Here is a 21,585-nt window from a genome sequence, read left to right on the forward strand (position 1 = left end):
TCTACTCTGCTTGTTTTGGGGAAGAGGACCTGGGGAGCTGTGCTCCCTCCTCAGGGATTTCCCCAGCATCCAGCCATGGCCTGAGGATCAGTGGCAGAGACTCCCATCCTAGCTCTCCCTGCCAGGGGGAATGAGGGGGTCAGTATAGGAAGGAAGGGTGCAGTTTGCTAGCTGAAGGTAGGAGAATCCTGCTCTGTATAGTCCAGGAGTTCTCTAACAGAACAGGCTATTCCCAGATCGGGGTATTGCACCCCTAAGTTCACCAGAACTTGTATGTTCCACGATACAGGAATTAATCTCCCTTGGGGCTGTGACTCCAAACATCCCTTCCAGGGCAAGGTCACGTGCATTGACAAGCCAAAGCCCCACAGCCCCTTAAGATAGAAAGATCTTCTTTATTAATGAACCCCAACAGTATTTCTTCAGATACAGGAGTTTTGAACTCAAATACTCAGAAGAAAACAAGTTAATATTGCATTATTCTCATAAGAAATACTGCAACTTATTTCCGGTAACATATTGCAAAGCGAAACAGCTTGAAAAGAAAAAAAAATTAAAAAAGAAAAGAAATTAAGTCAATCAAACTGGAATTAAAGTTTTGTTTCTTGGAACGATCGAGTCCTCGCAAGCACAGCTCGTTTCTGCAGATTACTCCCCCAACTGTCGTACAAACAGACCCCGATTGCTTGAATTCCTTATGAGCCCACAGAGGTGCAACATTAAAAGCTACGATTATTGGGTAGCAAGTGCCCCAACCTTCATCCTCCACAGCGGCCTCAGTGACCCGGCGTTAACGGGTTGTGAACGTCTTCCCCCTGAAAGGATGCAGAGAGGGGTCAGCACAGCCCCAGGGCTTGTGGTGGGGTGCAGGTAGCCAAGCTCTTGAAGCCAGGCAGGCACTGCTAGGTTGCAGCTCACAGGGTCTGTGGCTGCAGAACCAAGTCATGGGGCTGTGGGGAGGGGCTAGCTTTTGCAGAGGTGACAACCCTCCTGCCCCAAAGCAGAATGCAAAGGGCACGTGACAGCACAAACAGAAAAAAAGGACACCAAGGGGCTCTGGGATAAGCAGAAGGTAAGGGACCTGAGTGAACCATGTTCACACAGCTGCTCTCCTCCATCCACTTCACTGTGGGCTGCTGGTTCATGAGAGGGAGCCAGCCAGCCTGGTGGCCTGGCCCCAACCATCACCTGGCCAAGGGCAGCCAGTGACTGAGCAGCTGCAGACACACTGGGCAGCAAGACCTGGTCCAGCGCCCACAGACCCCAAGGAAAGACCTGGCTCCTCTCCCGGCTGTGAGCTGGAGCTGCCCCCAGAGCTGGACAAGACAGCTCTAATGTAACAGGGGAAAAGCCCCAAAAATGCCACCAAGGGCTTGGTGGGGGGGAAATGGAGACACCAGGGCTTGCAAGGCCATTTGTGAGCCTTTTGTGAAGGACCTGCCAGCACAGGGTTTTACCTCAGACCCAGCTCCTCACAAGACATCTGAAGCAGTAAGCTGTGGGTCACCCCTCTGGCACCCTGACCTGCCCTGGATTGCAGTATGCCAAACAGCAAGACCAAGCTTGTGGCTGGCAGAGAAGCCCAGAGAGCCAGGCCCTGCTTTGCTACTCACGTGATTGTTTTCATTTCTTTCTTCTCTGCGTCTGGACGGGCACGGTTGAGCACCTTGAGGAAATCTGACGTTTTCGCCCTCATACGCGTGTGAATATAGGCCTGTGTTTCATTAGGACAAAATGGGGACACGTCAGGATCCTGTCTTCATAGATGAGATTTCAGGACATGTCAAAGCCAGGTCATTCTGAACAATTACCCTCATTTCTGTTCTCAGAAAGGAAACAAACCAGATCCAAAAGGGAAAAATCCTACTTCACTTCTAGAATGGAAAGAAAACAGTCTTGTGTCCAAGAGCACTGAGAAGACAACGATGCAGCACTTGCCACCCCTGAGTTGACTGGGGAGGGCAGTGGCAGACCCTACTGAGTTCTCAGGGGTACCCCTGTCCCCTGCTTCTCCCCTTCAGCACCCAGGTTAGATGGGCTGAAGCTACCCTGTGTTCCCCAGCCCCCATACCTTTGAGCACTTGATGTGATAGTGCAGGTAATCCCGGAATGTGTGGATCAGGTTTATGGTGTTGTCTCTGGCTGCAGCATTGGTGTGACGGGGGAACAACACTGAAAGAAGAGGCCAACACAGACCATTAGTACCTCCTGAGGCTGCCCAAGGCCTTCAGGATCAGTGCTGGAGGCTTCAGGGTGTGCTGCATTGAATCCCTGCCTTGCTCTCTATAAAGAACCCTTTACTCTTGACACATACCAAGATTAAGCAGCACTTGTGATTTTAAATACAAGGCTTAAGAGCATTTTTCCACATTTCCCACAGCAGCCTGGGCACTCTGCAGGATGCAGGCAAGGCCAGGTGCCCAGAAACAATGGCACTGTAGGAAACTGCATGATGCTGTATCAGTGCTTGGGAGATGTAACTGGAGGAGCAAGCTGGGAGGCAGACCAGGGTGCCCAGGGTGCTCAACCAATTTCAAGATCCAGTCTGCCCTGGGCCCTTGAAATTAGTTATGGATCTTTGCCTGGCAGCTTGCCGGCCCTGTAACACAGACAGACTTGGATACAAGCAGGTAGCTTGTTCTTTCCATAAGCTGGTGCTCTGCTACGTGTCCCAGATCCAAGGGCTGAAAGAACATTTTGTTTGGGTGATGATCTCACCTGAGCCTGTCAGATCAGGTAACTGGGAAATTTAGTCTCAACAAGAACAAAGTATGTGCCATCCCAGACCTCTTCTTTCCATAGCTGACAGCTGCCCAGGCCTCAAGGCACCATTCCCAGCACAGGAGGAGGGCAATGCTACCTTCACCTTTCCCTGCAGTGTCTGTGTTCCATCTCTGAGCTCCAAATTACAGGAATGCTGACCTAAGACACCCTAATAACACAGCCAACCATCTGGAAGAGACCTATCCCTTTGAACAGGGCAGGGTTTGGACTCCTCAACATTGCAACATAGGGAAGTCATGGCTCTGCTGGCCACCAGGTCTGCAGGCAGGGGAAAGTGGCTAATCAGTGTTAAGCCCAGAGCTGAGAGGCAGAGCTGGAGACGCAGAATGCACTGCCCTGCTGCTGCTCTCTGACTGCCTCTGCTGACAAAGCACTGCATAGCTCCCTGCAGCTGGACAACCTACAAGTACAGCTGCTTGAAAACTTCCACAAGTAACCTCCAGTTTCCACAATATCACAGCAAAGCCACTCTTCCCTTTGCTTCTGAATACTGAACTTATTTTGTAGGTGAACACTGAACAGCTCACTGTCCACTTCCACATCTTCTTGCCCACAGCAGAGCTGAGGTGACCTGATACAGAAAAGGGACACTCCAAAGGGGGTGCACAAGACAGAATGCAACCCCAGAGTCCCTGCAGCCCTCAGCGACCCACTTCAACACTCAGGAAAGGTACATTCCTTTTTCATGCAGCAGCAGGAACCTCTCTCCTCCCCAAGCACCCCCAAGCCTCAGAGCTGCCTGCTTACCAAAGGTGATGTAGCCAATATTATCGCCAACGGCTGCATCCGTGTCCTTCAGCTCCAAGGGTGGCTCCCTGTGGCTGAAGAGCACCTGTGGGGCTGTGTGACTGGCCCGGCGACCCTCCTTGAACTCCTGAACAAGACAAAGTGAAGGTGATTCCCACTGCGACCCTTCAGCAACATGCTGGGAAAGCAAATGGGGTTTCCACGCTCCCCAAGGGCAATGAGCAGAAGGTTGCCCAGGTTTCCCCGAATGGATTGAGTTCATCAGGCCAAACACCCAGAAAGTGACCCTTTTTCCCAGCAAAACCAGCCCAAAATGCATGGCTGTCCTGGGTTTATACATGACTGTAGCGCAGCCCCACATCTGGGGTGGTTTCAGTGTGTCACATCCCTGCCCTGGGTATTTTGTGACAGGGACACCTCAGTCTGAGCAAGCACAGGAGACAGCACAGATCCTGCTAGAACTTCAGTGCTTCCAGTGAAAGTGGGCAGTGCCCATCACCCCAGAGGAACAGAAATTCTTGGGAAGAGCTGCAAGGTCTCCATCACACCTAGTTTAAAGGTTCTGCCATTTGAGAAACCATCTCCCACCAGGAGTCTGCCCAGGCATCAAGAGGCATCTGGGGGTTTGAAGCTTGTATGTGAAGCCTGCTCCTCTTAGTGCTTCCCTACAGCTTGAAACAATACCTTCAGGCAGGGAGATCCCTTCCCCCACCTCTGACAGCAGCACAACCCCCACCTCACAGGACGTGTACTGGCTCTGCATTTCAGGAACTGTAAGGACCAGTGGGGCTGGGAATGTCCAGAGACTATTCTCCCAAGGCAGGGCAGTCTTCCCTCTGCCTCACTGACCTCCATCCCAACCTACAAATTATCAGCTACCCTTGGCCTCTCCTCTGAGCACAGTTTCTCCTGGGAAAGGCAGGAGCATCCATGTCCCTTTTATAGTAGATTACTGGGGTTTCCTCAATGAAATGCTTAGCTTGCATTTCTGCCTGCTTATGCCAGAGGGTGAAATGGTTCAAATGGCTTCACTGGTTAGCTAATGGTCACATTTTCTCCATGAGAGCCCTGATGAGCATACACCATACCCAGCTGCGTTATGCAAGACCAATAGCTGGAGGGAAAGAGCCACTGTGACTCAGAGTGGAAATTCCTGTGGCTGGGCAGAGGCAGGGTTTGCTGTTGTAAAAACCAAGAATTCGGGACATGGAGACTCTGGGACAGCTGCTGCCTTGAAGCACTGCCATCTCCCCAGGAGCCTCACTAACCCCATTTTGTTCACATCATGCCTCCCTTCCCATTTTAAAAGCTGAATTCCAGGCCGAGGGATATGCTTGGTGGGGGAAAACCTCAAAGCCAGAGCAGATGCGCTGTCTGTAGCTAATGACCACAGTGAACAGAGCATTGAAGTAAGACTTCCACTGCAACAGGCCCTCTTCTGATGACACCCAACACAGGTAAACTGGTCTGCAGCAAACTGGGCCAGTAACTTGCTGTCCATGAGCCTGTCAGCCCCACGGCCTGGCACCCTTGAATGGGTGGGTTAAAGCCCCCTGGAACACCCTGCTCCATGGCCATGCCCACCCAGGAGGCTCCCCTGGGTGAGTGAGGTGGGCCAGTGGCATGGATGAACACAGGTACCAGCATGCACTAAGCCTCCCCAGCCGCACACAGATGTCTCATTCTCCACAGGCTGCACACAGTTGTTCACAGACACACAGTGTTTACTACAAGTCTCTCAATGCTTCCCAGCTAAACAGCAATTGCAAAAGGTAGCTGAGTCCATAACTTGGTGTTATGATTGGTTCAAACTCAAAAAATTCAGTATATTCATAGCTCTAAAAAGCTCAAATTCAAGAGCTGTCACACTGAGCTGCTGAGTCTTTCCTGCAGCATTTGAGCATTAGCAGGAAGAAACTATAAGGTGAAGACCACTCAGCTCCTCCTCAGGCATGGCATGACATTGTATCACCCTTCCTCTCCCTTTACAGCCTCCTCAACATGCTCAGCTGGCTGGTGATCCCTACACCATAGCTATCCACACTACAGGGCCTCAATGTGGGGACTGAAGTATTCACTGTGGTGTTTCCCATCTGTAACACATAATACGCTTGATTGTCCAAATGAGCAAGACTATTGATAATACAGATGCCAACGCAAGAGCCAGGAAAATACACTGTCTATGCCTATTAGCATGCTCTTCCATCCCAGTGCAGCATGGAGCAAAGCATTTACATGTGTTAAACCGCCTTTGTGCTCATTTCAGCAGCTTATTTGGCAATGCTGCTTCAAAAAAGCAGGCATCTGAATTGAGGACCAGACCCCTTCTCTGTAATTCAGTTTCCATACCTGCATAAAGACCTTTCCAATCACCACGTCATCGTCGTCCTTAAATACCGTGCTGAACACAACTGTGACACGGTCCTTCTTTGCCTCAACATACCTGCAGGTGGGAGAGAGAGAACCCAGCTGTGAACTGGAGCTAAGAAATTCAACTGGACGAGGTAGCAACTGCGTGACAAGGTCAAGTAGATACAACAGCCATTCACAGGCCTGACTGCTGAAAGTTTCCCCTCCCTTGAAACAGTATTGACAGGGAGCAAAACATTTCTGTTGGGAGTGGCCAGTTCCTCTCCTGCATGCAGCCACAAGTGCTGCCACTAACAGAGACTCTTGTGTAACATCCCCAGCAGCCCAAGGCATAAGCATTACCCTCATAGGATACTTGTGGCAGTCTAGGACAGGCCTTTATTACCCTGCCAAAGCATGGAGCAGGAGGATTTCCTGACTTTCCACCAAAACCTACAGCTGTGCACAGGAGCAGAGTACTGACCACTGTCCGACCCCCTTGCTGTTTGAACACTTACATTGTCTCATCGTCCCTGTAGTGGATGACTGCTCTTTTTTCTCCTTCTTTGCCCTCTTCCTGAAATTTGAAATACTTCTCAAAGACTGAAGCAAAGCAGTTGCGCTTCAACATGCCGGCTTGGTGCACAATGGCATCCTTGTCTGCAGGAAGGTTCTCCAGGTCGTAGAGCAAAGAGACATTGTAACCTGGGAAGGGACAGCCACTAACCTTAATAATCTACATAATGAAAGCAGAGAAATTTTCTTAAAAGACACACCTCCAGTCCCACTTTTGCCTTAAATCCTCCCCAAAGCCCCAGGGGTGAGTTCTTCCCACTCCACGCACTGCCAAAAGCCATGCCTGAACTCGGCGCGTGGCCATGGCAACGTTCCTGGGGCTCCTTCCCAAGCTCCCAGACACACGTGCTGGCTGAACTGCTCCCAACTTTTTGTAGCGAGTAGGAAGAGATGTTGTCACAGGTAACCATGGTTTTCCCGTGTCTCACAAAGCATCTTTGAGAAGAACAAAGACCCCAACCGTGAGGAACAGAAGCTTCCCGGAGGAGGACTGCATAAAGAATTACAGCTTGTGCTACAAGCTACTTCATCCCTGACATGTCTGAGCCACCTTTTAAATTGGCAATTTCAAATTGCCATTCATTGTATAGAGAGCCTCAGATATCAAACTCTTCAAGTGCAGCCTTCATATGAGCATTTCTCAGGTGACTTAAGGAATTTTGGAATTGCATTCACATACACAGACAGAGTGAATGTTATTGGCAGGGTTACCTGATTCAGGATTTACCAAGTAGCTTCCATAGACTTTCTTCAATACCTAGAAAAGAAATTAAACATCGAGAGCACAAGCTATCAAGAGTTGTTTCCTCCTGCACAGCCTAGGCCATGTCTGGTCTTCTTTTAGAAGTATCGAATTACAGCACCTGCCTCCCCTAGTCTAAGAGAATTTAGACAAGTATTAAGTCATCAACTTTTAGTACTTTTAGTACTATTGGCTGCTCCTGCCCTGGGGAGGGCTCCCTGAACTCCGCGGAGGGGACAGACTGGAGGAGAGGACTCAAACCTGGAACTTTTTCAAGTTCTTGCTAGTCAGATTTGTGTGGGGAAGAAGCCTTATAGCTCATACCTTCAAAGGAGAACTATCAGCAGAGCCTGACACAACCCATCTGAGGGCTACTGCTTTTTCTTCCATTCAAAGGCAGATGCAAAGTGTGCCTGGTCCCTCTCCTCACAGGACGGCAAGTTCAGAGCACACCGTGGCCTAGTGATCACACACTGTCTCAGCCTATGCACGGGCAGATGGGGAGCGAGAGGAGACTGCCAGGCAGCTTGGATGCCTCCCAGAAGCAGAACCGCCTACAGCACAGCAAAAACCTTTCTTCAAACATAATCACTGCTGAATTTTACATCAATGGCAATTTCCAACTGAGCCATAGCTCTGTGTCAATGAGGGGGCCGGGAACAGGAGGTATTTCACAGAGAAGAACACAACAATGCTGTGGCAGAACTGGCCCTCCTGGGATGACACCCACTACCACGTGGAAAGGATACACAGGCTCTCTGCATGCCAAAACCTCCTCTCAGCAGAGAGCCTGCCTGCAGCAGCACAGGAAGATGCCCTGTCTTAGCAAGAACCCCACTCTGCATTCCTCACAGTGGAGTTTCACCAAAGACAGAGCAGAAACAAGCAACATCATCTGCAGGGAAGTACAGAAAGCAACATTACAACAACTGGAGATTTAAAAATGTAATTTCTATTTGGTCAGCACTTCCAAGGCAGTCCTGCACAGTCCCATTTTCCTCTCAAAGTTTATATGAAGTTGCCTTCCACTGCTACCACAATGGCTGCTGGTGCACAGTGCTGTCAGCCACTCGCCCACCACAGGGGTTCTCTTGGGATCATAAGCTGCACTGATCCTCACTAAACAGGCCAGGAAGGCTCCACCATTTGGGCTGCTTGACACTCCTCATGCCAGCAGCAGTCCCTTCAGTGGTGGGCAATGCTGCTCCTAGACAGCTCTGCATTCAGGAACCCGGAAAGCAGGACACTCAATCACACTTCTTCTGACTTAGGTGAGTCTTGTGGCAATTCACAGGAATTCACCTTGGGTTCAAATAACCGTTTCTCACCAGACTCACAATAAACTGATAGAGCAGTTTCCTTGTTTTCTTCCAAGGACAGACACCCAGAGGCAAAAGCCTGCTGGAAAGCCCTGGGTGAACCCCATTCGCTACCGTGCGGAGATTTGAAAACTGACTCAGGAACTGAGTCACACTTCCTGCCTCGCCATCCAACCACAGCTCAGACAGGCTCCTTCTTTCTACCATAAATGGCCCTCCGCAAGCACAGGGCCCATCAACAGGAACCGAGCCTGCGACTTCACACAGCAGCAGTGAAAAGAGAACCAGTCTGCAAACCAAGGTCTGCACACGCAGCAGGAGCTCAGCACTTGCTCTCAAGTGTGGTTAAGAATCAGAAGAGAAGAACCACAGATCTGTCTTGGTGCCTTCCTTCACTTGTGGGCTCAACACATCAGTCAGGGAAACTATTTCTACATGGTCAGTCTTCGCTTTGGACTTGAAAAATTAGTGGTGCCTTCTGCCTTTCAGGCTGCAGGGTCATACAAGATGAATACTTTTTCATGAGAGAGTGTGAAAACACTTGGCCTTGTCTTTCAGCAAAGTGGGACTCCTGGTTGGCACAGGGCTGCTCCTTTGACCAATGTGAGATGGGAGCACATATGCTTTTCTAAGGGTCAGATGTTAGATCCATCAACATCACAAGGGCATTGCCAACACAGTATTTGTAGGCAGAAGGCCTGGAGATGCTTACTCACCTCATCAGCACCGTGTTCCTGGAGTTCCTTGTAGAATTTCAGAGAAATACTGACCATCACTTTTGTCTTGTCTCCATTGGGGTTTGAAATATGGTAAAGGACTCCATCAAAGTCTAAGAAGCAAGCAAGAGAAATGTGAGGGAACAGGAACCAGCTCCTATTTCTGAGGAAGGTTTTCCCTACATGTTCTAGTAACTGCATAAAGTGACACTGCTCCTCTTGTTCCAGCCCTCACACACACAGCAAGAGAAAAACCCGCAATTACAGGAAGTGGTAATGTCATGTAGGGAGACCTGCTATCAGTCACAAGGCTGAAACAATTTTGACACCTGTCCATCACAGAAAGCTTTAGTCTAGTGTCATTTAGCATCCCTGGCAAATCCACTTGTGCTCAATACACAAGGATACAAACATGCAGAGACGGGAGCCTTCTGGATGGCCAGCACAGAAAGTGACTGACATGCCCACCAGGCCAGAGCTGCAGCCTGGAGGACAAAACCTCTCTGCCAGCAAAGGCAGCTCAGCCGCTGCCTGCTGTGATAGCTTCCACTTCACTGCCGAACGGGTGGGGAGGGCAGGAGACAGGGAAAGGCAACCCTCCAGCTACCTAGCTAGCTCTGCTTCCCCACAGAGCTTTGCAGCTTACACAGATTCCTGATAACAGAAGCAAAAAATCAGTTTCTGAATGAGTACTTGAACTTCCTTGGCATTTCTCTTCCTGGAGAGCAAACTTGAGGTGATGAATCCATTTTGCCTGTCACCCTAAGTCAGCTTCCTAACAACCCAAACCAGACGGTGCTAAAGACCTCATAACAAGTAGTACCAAGGGCAGGACTGGAGAACAGATGAGGTAAAAGAGAAGAGCTATGTAGCAGGCACACACCAAAGCACTACCACCACTGAACTCAATGCTCTAGGGAAGTCCCAGGGAAGGCAGACAGACAGAGAAACAGTGGGGCAGCCAACAAAGCCCCAGCTCTGGGGATACTGCAGGGTCTCCACACCACCCCTGCCCAGTGGTGTGGGCAGACTGTTCAAACCAACCCTTGGTTCAGAGAAGTCAAGAGAGCTGCAGAGCTTACCTGCAAATGTTACTTCTACTGCCTCTGGTTTATTTCTAAAAAGGAAAGAACACAAAGGAGGTAAATGAGAGCTCCAACAGCAGCCTCCAAGCTGTGAAGGAAAGAGGATTAATTTCCAATTACTTATTTCTCACAGGCAGCTCTTCCTCAAAACCCTTTTATCTCCTGCTGTTCAACTAGTAGTAACCTTTGACAAGAGATCTTAGACTTCTCCCCCTTCCTATAAGTACCAGTTTTACCCCAGATGACACAAATTAGACCTTGAAGCTGACACAGATTGCTATTATCTGTAGTTTATTAATAGATTTTGACATCACAGATTTCCAGTTAGAAATGCCTAAGAAAGCTACTCCTTCCTAAGAAGTTTGTTTTCACAAGCACACTCTCTGTACAGAACAGCCATGACACAGGTTTTGGGACAGAGGATCTTTTGTAATGTTCTGCAATACCAGTTCATGGAAGGAGCTGAGTAATGCTTCCTGACACAGTGCCCCCTTCACCATCAACACCAGCTCTGCAAATATGTTGCTATAACTTGCTTGCAGAGAAGACCCTTTTTCCAAGTCCAGTGTTAGGAACAAGACAAAGAAGGAAACTTTCCAGATGTTCATTTCATCCTGCCCCCCTTCCAAAACACCCCAACTTTTTGCCAATAACCTCAGCAGAAAAACTAGCTCTGGGTGTGCTCTAACACTGTCCTGAGTAGTCTCTGGGACCCACGATCAGCAACAGAATGCCTTGCGAGCCAAAGGCACATCACATCTTGCACTGTGACTATGAAGACTAAACTGCTTAACAAATCCTATTTTGACATTTGTCCATGATCTACAGAAGAGTAGGACTCCACGAAAGATGTAACTGCCTCTGGAAGGTCATTTCATTGGGAGTGGCATAAAACTGCTTTCACAGCTCCAAGGGGACTGGTATTAATAGGTCATTTTCCAACAGGGAATGATGCAAAAGTATCTCTACTGCTGAAAGCAGGTGTGGAAAATGAGAACAGGATAAAAATGCCAGTCTTGTACTGCTGTTTCACACTGTATCTCCATTTATTTTTCAAAAGTGGATGATATTAGAGTACAAACTAATGCTGTGGCTAACAGAAATCTAGTCTCTAACAGTCCATTTACACCTGCCTGAACCAACATACTGAAACAGCTTCCCAGAGCAAAGTCAGTGGTCTCAACTATGCTGCTGCCGCCGCCCAGAGACCAGCTTCAACCTTTTTGCTGAAACTTGCTCTTCCACACACTTGTGTGCTGCTGGGTACTGGCTACACCGTGGTACATACACTGAGAAGGTGGGGGGAAGTGATGACTCAATATCTACTTTCCCTCACCATATTCTGTAATGATTTAAATGATTTTATCTCAGCAGAAAGCACTGTTTTTCCATCAGCTTTTCTGCAGTCAGCCTCATTCCTGGAAGGCAGAAATGACCACTGTGCTAAAACTCGAGCTGGGCAATACAGGGAGACGAAGGCACTGCACTGCACTGATCCCAGACACTCACCAGGTCAACTACATTTTAATACAGGGGAAAGGCAGAAATTAACCCCCATAGGGAGATCCTAAGTGGAAATTAAGAGGTGTTCCTGCTTCTTGAAAGTGATTAGCTGTGAAAGGCAACAGCTCTTTTTTTGTCTGAAGGCTGGGAAGCCTCTGTCTTTTGTGCCACATTGCTGAAGATAAAAACCACACACTCGAAAGAAGCGGTGCAAGGGCACCCAAATCAGGTCCTTCAGTTTAAGAGCTGTGCCAGCTACCTGTGACCTCTCTTGCTTTCATCTTCCCTTCCCAGCTGGGCCTGAGATGGGCTCAGCAGGCATCCCTGGCTGCATATTTAGCTTGGGCTCTTGGAAAGGAGAGCAATTTCTCAAGCCACGTCCAAGCCACTTCTGCTCACTGAGGATGGCTCAGAGCAGAGATGAAAGAAAATCCCAGAGATCCCACTCGGTCAGTTCATGCAGACGTGTTCTTCTTTTAGAGCACCACACTCAGACGTGGGAATCAGCTTGGATGGCAGTATAAATTTATATAAAAAAAGAAACCTATGTAGGAAGCTTTAAAGATAGCACAGGCAGGCACATGAGAGCTAGGAATATTAAACAGGACGCATCCTTAAACCTCTGTTCCATCTTCTCAGAGTTACACCTTTCAAACCCCATTCCCCACAAACATAGAGCTGACACCTCCCGGAGCCCCCGCTCCCAGCAGAGCCCTCCAAACACAGCACCTCCCTCTGAGAAATGCAAGGAAGTGGCTGACAGCCAGCGCACTGGAGTGGTTTTGCCGAGGAAGGATGATTCCCCATTTGGTCGATGTGTACCCAGGGGACGGCAGGAAGATCACTCATCACATTATTGAAGAAGCTGAGCAAGACCAGTACAGGAGCCAGTTGATGGCTCTGCACGAGAGCCTTTGTTCTGCACACAAAAGCTCACTGCTAACACAGCTGGGTTTGAGCCTGTTATTGTGCAAACGTCATTTCTCAGAGAAGTTATTTTAACACTGATTTCCCAAGTGGCTCAGTTCCGGTACTTGGGGATGGTGAGGAGGGGGAGTATTTAAGGGAAAAGAAGGTAACTGGGCAGAACTTTGGGTGCTGAATATTCAACCACTTCCCGGCACAGCTTCAGTGAAGCAAGAGCTCACGTGAGCTGCATACAGAGTTCCTCGCAGCCACGCTGGCCCTGTCACCTACCACACAGCGGGTTTTCTGCCTCACCAGGCACACATATAAGTAGCCCAGGTCTGGCCTGGCCCAGGGGAGGACAGAGAAGCGCACTGCAAGTGTGGCTGGGAGCAAAGTGAGCTCCCTTAGCCTTTCACAGTTCAGGAGCTTTATAATCACAACGTTTAACGTGCTTCTATTTATTTCTCCGGCTCGCCTCATCAAAACTACCCTGGCTACTTAAAATGTTCCTCCAACAGAAAAACCAACCCTTTTGCTACCCAGATTGTTGTTCCTGCATCAAGAAGTCCCCAGGCAGAAGAGAGAGAAGCTCTCACCTCCAGCGCTCCGTAGTTTCTGGAGGAGCAACAGTCCTGCAGGTCACACGCACATGTTCACTTCCCCTTGACCTTCCAATAACCCCATCTTCCACCACCAGAAAAAGCCCTATGGAGGCACAACGTGTCCTCTCCGTGTTCTGTCCTTCCTGCTCTTGTGTGGGTGAAGGCTCAGTGCAGAGGATTCACAGCAGGGCTGGCACCACTGAGGGTGGGTACCAGTTACTGTCAGGTGTGATCCCAAAGAGCTCTGCCTGGTCTAGCGTGCTCTGGTGTCCCTTGCCTCCCTGAGGAGACCCTCCATACCCATAGTGAGAATTGGCAGTTTAGCAGCTTGGTGCTGAATGACTCTAAATCCCAGCCATCTCTAAATCCCAGCTGGACTGTAAATCCCAACTGGGCAGCCAGGAGCTCCACTGGGGTTCGCTTCTACCCTGATCCAAACCTCTGAGAGACAGACTAAGTCTAGCTGTACTCAGAGGATTTCAGAGAGGACAGCTCATCCACTCCTGGGGCAGAGAGCTGCCATGACTCCTGCAAGCTCCTTACCACCAATGCTACCTGAACCACAGCATCCCTCAGTGACCTTCCCTGTTTGTTACCATCTGCCCTGAATGGACAATGAAATCATCTCATACCAGGAATAACTGAGATGGCTTCTCTCTGCACTGAACACTGAATCCAGACCAGACCTTTCTGCAAACTTCTGCCTGAACTCCGACGCTGAAGTGGCAGCTGTTCCCAGCAGCAGTCAGTTTTGTGATAACACTTATCAGGTCTCAAGTCAAACCCACACCAAATCCCATCTGCCCTCTGTAACAATAAAAGATCCTGACAGATTTTATGTCTTCTTGCCTGTATTCCTCCTGTTAATCTCCAAATGGCTCCTACGCCCTATCTAATACAGAGCCAGCTCCAAATCAGATTTTTCACCCTGGCAGAACATCCGTGAAGAGACACAGTGGCCGTGGAGAGACATCAGTGAACACTTAAGAGAAAAAGCAAACCTTTTTTCAGACAGCCTTTCCTCAATTTTAACTTGGACAACTTCCCAACTTCCCGGTTTCATTCTCAGGCCACAAAGGCTCTTAGTGGTATGTTACAACAAATTTAAGAACAGAAGAGTGAAGACTGTAAGTATACAGAACCTTCATCTCCTGTATTAAAATGACCTAACTGCTAACTTGGCTGACAACCATATTGAAGCATCTCCCATATCACAATTAAGGCCTCTACCAAATAATGGAGAATGGCAATTATTTCAAAAGCTGCAGGCATGCAGATACTCTAATCTCTTGGCCCACAGGAGGGGGGGGGGCGGGAAAAGTGGTATTTCAAAGCGCAAAGCTCTGAGCAGAGCTTTCAGATCACCAGAGTCAACACACGATTTGGATAAAGTGAGCCAGATTCAGTGACAGACTGCAGGCTCTCACTACAGAAAGGTCACCCCAATAAAAAAAATTATAAGCAATGTCTAAAATTATCTGAACAGTTCCTCCACTCCTGGGCCCCACTCAGCTAACAAAAGCCTCCCTGCGTAAGCTGTGGGAGCATATGTAATCAAAAAGCTCTCATAGCTCTGGCAGCACACCCACCATGAACTCAAGCAGGAGTGCTCTGTCAGGTGGGCGGTGCCGAGTGGTGTACGGCAGCCCCTACACATGCCAATTCTCCCCTTTTGGTTAGGTGACCCCTCCATGCCCAAGCTTTTCCCTTGCTGTGTGCCCAATAGCCTAGAGGAGAGGGCCGGTAGGAAAGCAGTGGGATTCACAGTGGACAAAGCACAGATGGTCCTGCAGCACACTGGCACTGGCAGTTCCCCTTCCAGGCAGATCTTCATCCCGTGCATCCTCAGTCATAGGCAGATAGCCTGTGGTTCCCCACCAGAGTGATCCAGAGCTGTGCCAGGTCTCTAGGGAAGAGCCTCATTTTGCACGCACTTTCGCTGTGTTTCTTTAGTACAGTTATCTTTAGATGGATAACTGCTCTTCTCTGGTGTCAAGCATTGGTGGCTGCAGTGAGAACCACTCTCTGAAGATAAAACAGAGCAGGCCCCTCTTAGGAACCCGAGATGAAAACTGAGGCTGGAGTGATGACAGAACCACCTGTGAAAGCCTAACACTTTTCAGATCTGGCTTCTCTTCCCTCCTGTTCCCTGTGCTGTTGCACAAAACCGGAGCACTGCCTACTTCCAGACAGAGGTGGTTCACGATCCACCATTAATGCAAAGTCACCTTCCCTGGTGTCTGAAGCAGGATGTGCTGTGACAGCCCAGGAGCTACGCTCCAACACCTACAGCCCCCTCAGTCAACGTGGACAGCCAGGGTGTACCACGAGCACTGCCTCTGCCAGCAAAACCCAAGGGTACCTCTTTCTGCCAGCAGTATTTCCCGAGTGCTCCTCAGGCAGGCAGAGTGAGTTTCAGCAGGTGAGGCTGTGCCTGGAGCGATGTGCAGCTCCAGGCTGGGCTTGTGAAGACACTGAGCCAGCACCTGCCACTGCTGCTGAAGAAGGGACATCTGATCCCTGTTCCACGGTGAGCAGCCATGACACAATGAAAGGGATGAGGAAACTCGTGTAAGCTAAAAATACCCAGTTTTGCCTGTTTAATTTTAACCTAGGTCACTTCCCCAATCCTGTTTCCCTTGAAGCCTGTGTCAGCAAGAAGGAGGGGGTGGCAGAGGAACAATCTCTGGTTTTGTTGGGGTCTCTGAGCATCCCTGAAGCCACATATAGCCACAACCACTCCTGAAGAGAGCTCCTCAGTAGTGCCCGGCAGGATTCAAAGTTCCCCCGCCCTCTCAGCACGCCAACAGCCTCCAATGCTCCTCAGTCTCCCCATGATGAACTCACTTCAAGTCACAAGATGAACACGAAATTCTCACTGCCTGGTTTCAGCCAGGGCTCAGCCTCTATGTCTGAAAGGCTCAGCTCTACAGCCCACAAGCATCAAGTGACAGCAGGTGGGAAATACCATAAAGCGGGCACGTGCAGCTTCAGCCCAGCTCCTACTGGCTCACAGGAACCACTCTGCATCAGGGAAGTTCAAGCTTCAGCTGATTCCCTATGCAGCTAACAGTCAGGAAGCCCTGCAGATCTGTACCTCCTAATGGCTGTAAAGAAACCACCAATTTAATTTGAGATTTTTTTCCCTCTGCCCCCAACCCAGGAAAAGCCATACTGTTCCCCAGCTATGCAAATTTGTGTTCTTTTGCATAGCGGGTAAATAATAAGTAACAGTTTGAGACAGATGATTAATTTACTAAAGATACTGGGTAAGCTGTGTGTGACTGGAAAACCAAACCCTAAGACCAAAGCCCTGTGCCACACTTTCACCGGGGTCAGTTAAATCAGAGCAGGACAAAACTGGATGGAAATGCATTAGTTAGAATGAGTATTCACCAGACGCAGAAGACAATCATCAAAATGTTTTACACTTTAAGTGTTTGTGGGGCTTTTTTATGTCTGTGCGGTTAGCAAAGGGAAGCAATGATGAGAAACAGGATCTTCTCACTGGTAGAGCTCATCTCTGCACACCACATTTCTATGAGAAACAGGAAAACCCACCTGTGACACCAGCTTCTAGGCAACACCTCAAGTACAAATGAATCAGTGAAAAGCTTATGGAAGCTTTCTCTGGACATGTAAAAAAGCTCACGAGCCAACCTCATTTCAACAAAATTATTTCCACATACTGACCAGGTATTCCCACACTGCAGCAGTTCAAATGCTTGAAAACTTCAGTAGCAAATTCCTAACTCAAATTACTTCAACAGATTCTGGTAGCTTTAGGCTTTTATTTAAAAATGTAGTTGGTTTAAGAGAATAGATTTAAACAAAGAAATTACTAGAACTAAATAAAGAAAAAAAATCAGATGAAGTCCATCATCTGTTACCACCTTGATCTAAATATCACCTTTCAACAGTGGCTGTACGAGGAGGTGAGATTTCCATGGGGTTTGCCCACAAAACCAAATTAAATTTGAAACGACCCTATTTACAGGTGGATGCTGCCAAGCCCCAAGGACCTTGACAAGCGAGGACTCTTAGAGGTGGGTTAGGCCCTGCCTCAAGGGCTGATCTCTGTCTGCAGTCCTACCAAAGTACCTTTCACACTGGGAACTCCAGGGACAGCTGACGGACTTCCATGCAGAGCAGATTTTGACATATATGACAATAATATTATGGCTGTGAATTAATTTCGACATCTAAACATGACCTAGTTCTATGACAAGGTGAAATGTGGAGCGTCTCCTACCTGATAGCCCAGGAAAGCTCTGCAGGGACCCACCAAACTATGGCTGCACTGCAGTAGAGGGGAGTGACACAGCCCATGTCATGGGACAAATCTCTGGCAAAGGATTTGGAAATGAACACTGCCCTGCCCCACTTCCAGGCTGGCGCTGAACCCACCAGGCACACCTGGCTCTGAGACAACCACTGCTGATGAATCCCTGCATTGCATCTGCTGCACTCCTGGGTTAGAGCAAATAATGTAAACCCAACTCTGCCCCAGTGTTCAGACTCACTCTTCTCAGTCACCAAATTCCTCAAACCTTGACCTTGCCCTAACTGTCCTGTGTTTGTCCCCAAGACACACCTTGGAAAAACCATCACCAAAATAGCAAAAAGGAAATCCCTTCCTGCCTCCAGGCTGAGCACCACAGGAACAACCCCAGAGCTGTGGCCATAGGAAAAATAAATATCACTTGAATAAATGTTTGGTAGCACCCATTCCTTAGAAGACTTGAAACCAGGAGAAACCTCCCAGCACCTCACCAGCCTGCACTTGCCTGGACAGAGGGACCCCAGAACAAGCACAGAAGAAAATTCAGAAGTAAATGTCTTCCTCACCTTCATCGACACACTCAAGGCACAAAACTTATCTAGAAACGCCATCTAAAGAACAGAATATGCCAAAGATGACTAAGAGGCAGAAACAAAGCACCATCAGCCATGCTACAAATTGATCCAGGAACAATCGGTATGTCAGGCACGTGTGCCAGCACACAAGTGAGGTGGCTTTGCCACACAGCAAAATGGAAATCTCAGGGGCCTGCAGGCTGGTACAGAGCAAGCAACCCCAGCTCTGCTCACAGAGCCAGGGTTTCGGGGTGCATTTAAACCTGCAAACTGCCCCCTCCAAGTCACATCAACACAGAGACACATGCACATTGCTCTCTCTCAGTCAGGAGAAGTGCCTTGGTACAGACTAGTGATGGACAAGCTGTTCTGACACTCACTATGAACCTCTGTACATGCCATATTTTCTAATGGATGCAGGTGCAATACCACAGTGGTCACCTGGGAGCTCTCTCTTCCAAGTGCGGTGCCTGTGCTCCGGGAAAACTTGTTGCATTAAATGATCAGGGCTCAAGAAGAATCAAAATCTGGGAGCAGCTCAGCTGTCCTGCAAGGCAGAGCAGCCTGTGAGATTATTCTATGAAAAAAGTCCACCAAAACAAAACACCAATTCGAGCAACAAGTCAACTGAGAGTGGGGAGAAAGCAGAGGAAGTGGCCTCTGACAATGTTCTGCATGCAAAAGGCTGAGAGCTTCAAAAATCGCTGGAGAAAAAAGGTAGCACAGAAAAAGGCATCTGCCTGGGGGGTCCTTTCCTGGAGCAGCCTAAGCCCTGACTTTCGAGGCGCCAGGGCAGGCTCCACCCCAGAGATAACACCGCTGCGCTTTGCCTCTCAAGGCTTTGTCTCTGTACAAAGGTGACTCAGTCAGCAGGCAGTGCACCGAGCCCACAGGCCACTCGGTTGCAGATACGGACAGTCATACTGAAGGGACTTCCTTCCAAGCTAAGCTGTGTCCTCACAAGCATCTTTACAGCCCTGGTGCAATACTCGCAGTAAAAAAAACCACTGGCTCCCCAGGGACTGAACTGTTCCAGCCAGAGATGTGGGTGCAAACCCAGACCCCCCAGTCTGCCCCCCGAGGCCAGGACACCCACCAGGCTGGCACCAGGGGCCATGACTGACCCGTGGGCCTGTACCCCTACTGCTCGAGAAAGCAAAGGGGGAGCAAGCTAGAATTTGCTCTTCACCCCCAAAGCAAAAGGCTGAGGCCATGATTCCACACACACGCTTCCTGTTCCTCGGCTCCCCCTACACATTCTGTACCAGCGCTGGCACCACGCTGATGAAGCCCGCTTCACCCAGAGCAAACACCCTGCAAATCCACCTTCCTCCCTTCCCAACTTCCTCCTTGTCCAAGCCCTGTCCTCCAGTCCGCCTCAGCACTGCAATCTCCCATACCCTTCCTAGATCCGTCCTGCTCCCCCGGAGCTCTCACTGCTCCCGCACTAACAACTCCATCCAGCCCCACTCTCCCCTCCAATACTGCCTGTCCCACTCCGCTCCCTTATTCCCCAGGCCTTCCCTCTGCCCAAGCTCTGCCCATCCCCGCCGCCCGCAGCTCAGTTCCAACAGCCTGACCACCCTCCTCCCAGCCCCTGCACCCTGCAGGCCGCCATCCCGTGCCCGCTCTGCCCTCCTCGTTCCCCGGGCCGCCACCTGGTAGCCCAGTACCCGCTGGCTCAGTGCCGCTCCCCGCCGCTCTCCAGCCCCACATCCTGCCTTGTCACCATTCCCCGGCCCCCACCTTCCGCCTCTCTCAGCCCCATCCTCCCCCGGCACCACCCGCCAGGCTCTACCCTGTGCCCGGGCGCCTGGCACGGCCCGGGCCCCGCCAGCCACCGCCCCCTCGCCCCTCCCTCGGTCCGCGGACCCGTCCCCGCCCCGCCCCGGCTCCCCTGTTCCTACCCGGCGGCCGCGCCCTCAAACTTGAGCGTGAGGGTCTCCTCGATGATGCGGTTGTTGACCTCGAGCAGGATCATGTCGGTGCCGGGAGCGGCTCTGAGGGAGCCCAGCCCGCTGCGCGCACCGGGGACCCGCCCGAGCCTGCGCCGCCGCTTCCGCTCTCGCGCCTGCGCGTCACTTCCGGCTCGGCGCCGCCGCACGCTCAGCCCCCGCCCCGCCCCGCCCTTGCCCCGCCCACCAAGGATGACGTCACAAACAGCCCCGCCCCGCGGCGGGGGCGGGAGGGGGAGGGGAGGGGAGGGGAGGGGAGGGGAGGGGAGGGGAGGGGAGGGTGACGGGCGGGAGGTTGTCCCCTAAATGTGGTGGGACGGAGGTAGCGGGGTGGGCTGGGCGGTGCTCGTGGTATGGGCATCACTGCCAGCTGGGCCGAGGCAGGGGTATGGGGTGCGCTTGGGGTATGGAAGTCCCCTAAGGTGTGAGGTGCCCCCTCGGTCATGGAGTACTCCTAGTGTATGGAGGTCCCCGAAACAGTGGGGTGGCTTTAGGATTATGGGGACACTCCAGGAAGTAGAAGGTGCGCCCCAGCGTACGGGGGTCTGTGTAAGAATTGGTGCTCCAGGGATATGGGGGTGCTTACAGGGGAAAATGGTGTCTTGCAAAATGGGTAATTTCAGAGCTACAGGGCCCCAAAAATGTGAGGTGACACAGGGCGTGGGAATATCCTAGGGGGCCTGTAATGGTGCCCTGGAGCTGGGGGTTGCCCAAAACCGGGCAGGTGTTCCCAGAGAATAGGAGTGTCCTTGTGTCTGTGGTGATACCCAAGGGATATGATGGTGGCACTTGCCAGGTGCCCCCAGGGAAGAAAGGTGCCCTGAAAATGTAGGGTACCCATACGATGGACAAGCACGGAAAGCTGTGAGGATGGGGGTGCTCGAAGGGTTTGTGAGAACCCCAGCAGAATGGGGATGCATGGGGAATGCCCTCATGTGTAGGTTTCCCCTAAAGGCAATAGGGGTACTCAGAGCCACGGCATTCGCTAAGTCTGTGGGGCTGGCACAGGGGCATGGCTCTCTCTGATGGCATGGCACAGCCAGGGCAGGAGGGACATGGGACTCTACTCTGGGGGGGTACCCCACAGCAACCCCCAACAGAGGGCAAGCCAGCCTTGCAGTCTCCCTGTGCATCCCCCAAATGCTGACACCACTCTTGTTCTATCAGTGGGGAAACTGAGGCACAGAGGCATTGCCATCACCCACTGGCCACGGCCTCAAAGAGCTTCTGCTCTCCTGGGGGGACTGCAGCACGCAAGGGTGCCTTGAAGAGGATCCCGCATCCACTGAGGGTCTGGGGACAAAATGGAGACCCCTAACTGGAGACCCCTGGGGTGCATCACTGCAGGGATGACAATGAACCCCTGGGTGCACCCCCGGTGCGGGGCGGCCTGGGACATCCTGAGACAGGAGGGTGACAGGGGGCTGCGGACTCCCCTTGG

At 50.7% G+C, this 21,585-nt stretch overlaps 1 protein-coding gene across 1 annotated transcript; it reads right to left on the reverse strand.

Moving 5' to 3' along the window:
- Positions 1-375: 375 nt before the first annotated feature.
- Positions 376-20,265, reverse strand: ARPC2 (actin related protein 2/3 complex subunit 2). The gene is made up of 10 exons (XM_069020935.1): positions 20,097-20,265; positions 10,316-10,350; positions 9,234-9,346; positions 7,168-7,213; positions 6,399-6,585; positions 5,881-5,974; positions 3,532-3,658; positions 2,072-2,172; positions 1,614-1,714; positions 376-815 (listed from the first exon to the last, which is right to left on the reverse strand). Exons 1-10 carry the CDS (start codon positions 20,168-20,170, stop codon positions 791-793), a joined length of 903 nt encoding a protein of 300 aa, XP_068877036.1. The 5' UTR covers positions 20,171-20,265; the 3' UTR covers positions 376-790.
- Positions 20,266-21,585: the final 1,320 nt, after the last annotated feature.

Source organism: Aphelocoma coerulescens, chromosome 7, assembly GCF_041296385.1.
Source record: "Aphelocoma coerulescens isolate FSJ_1873_10779 chromosome 7, UR_Acoe_1.0, whole genome shotgun sequence".
In the NCBI taxonomy this organism is placed as follows: domain Eukaryota; kingdom Metazoa; phylum Chordata; class Aves; order Passeriformes; family Corvidae; genus Aphelocoma; species Aphelocoma coerulescens.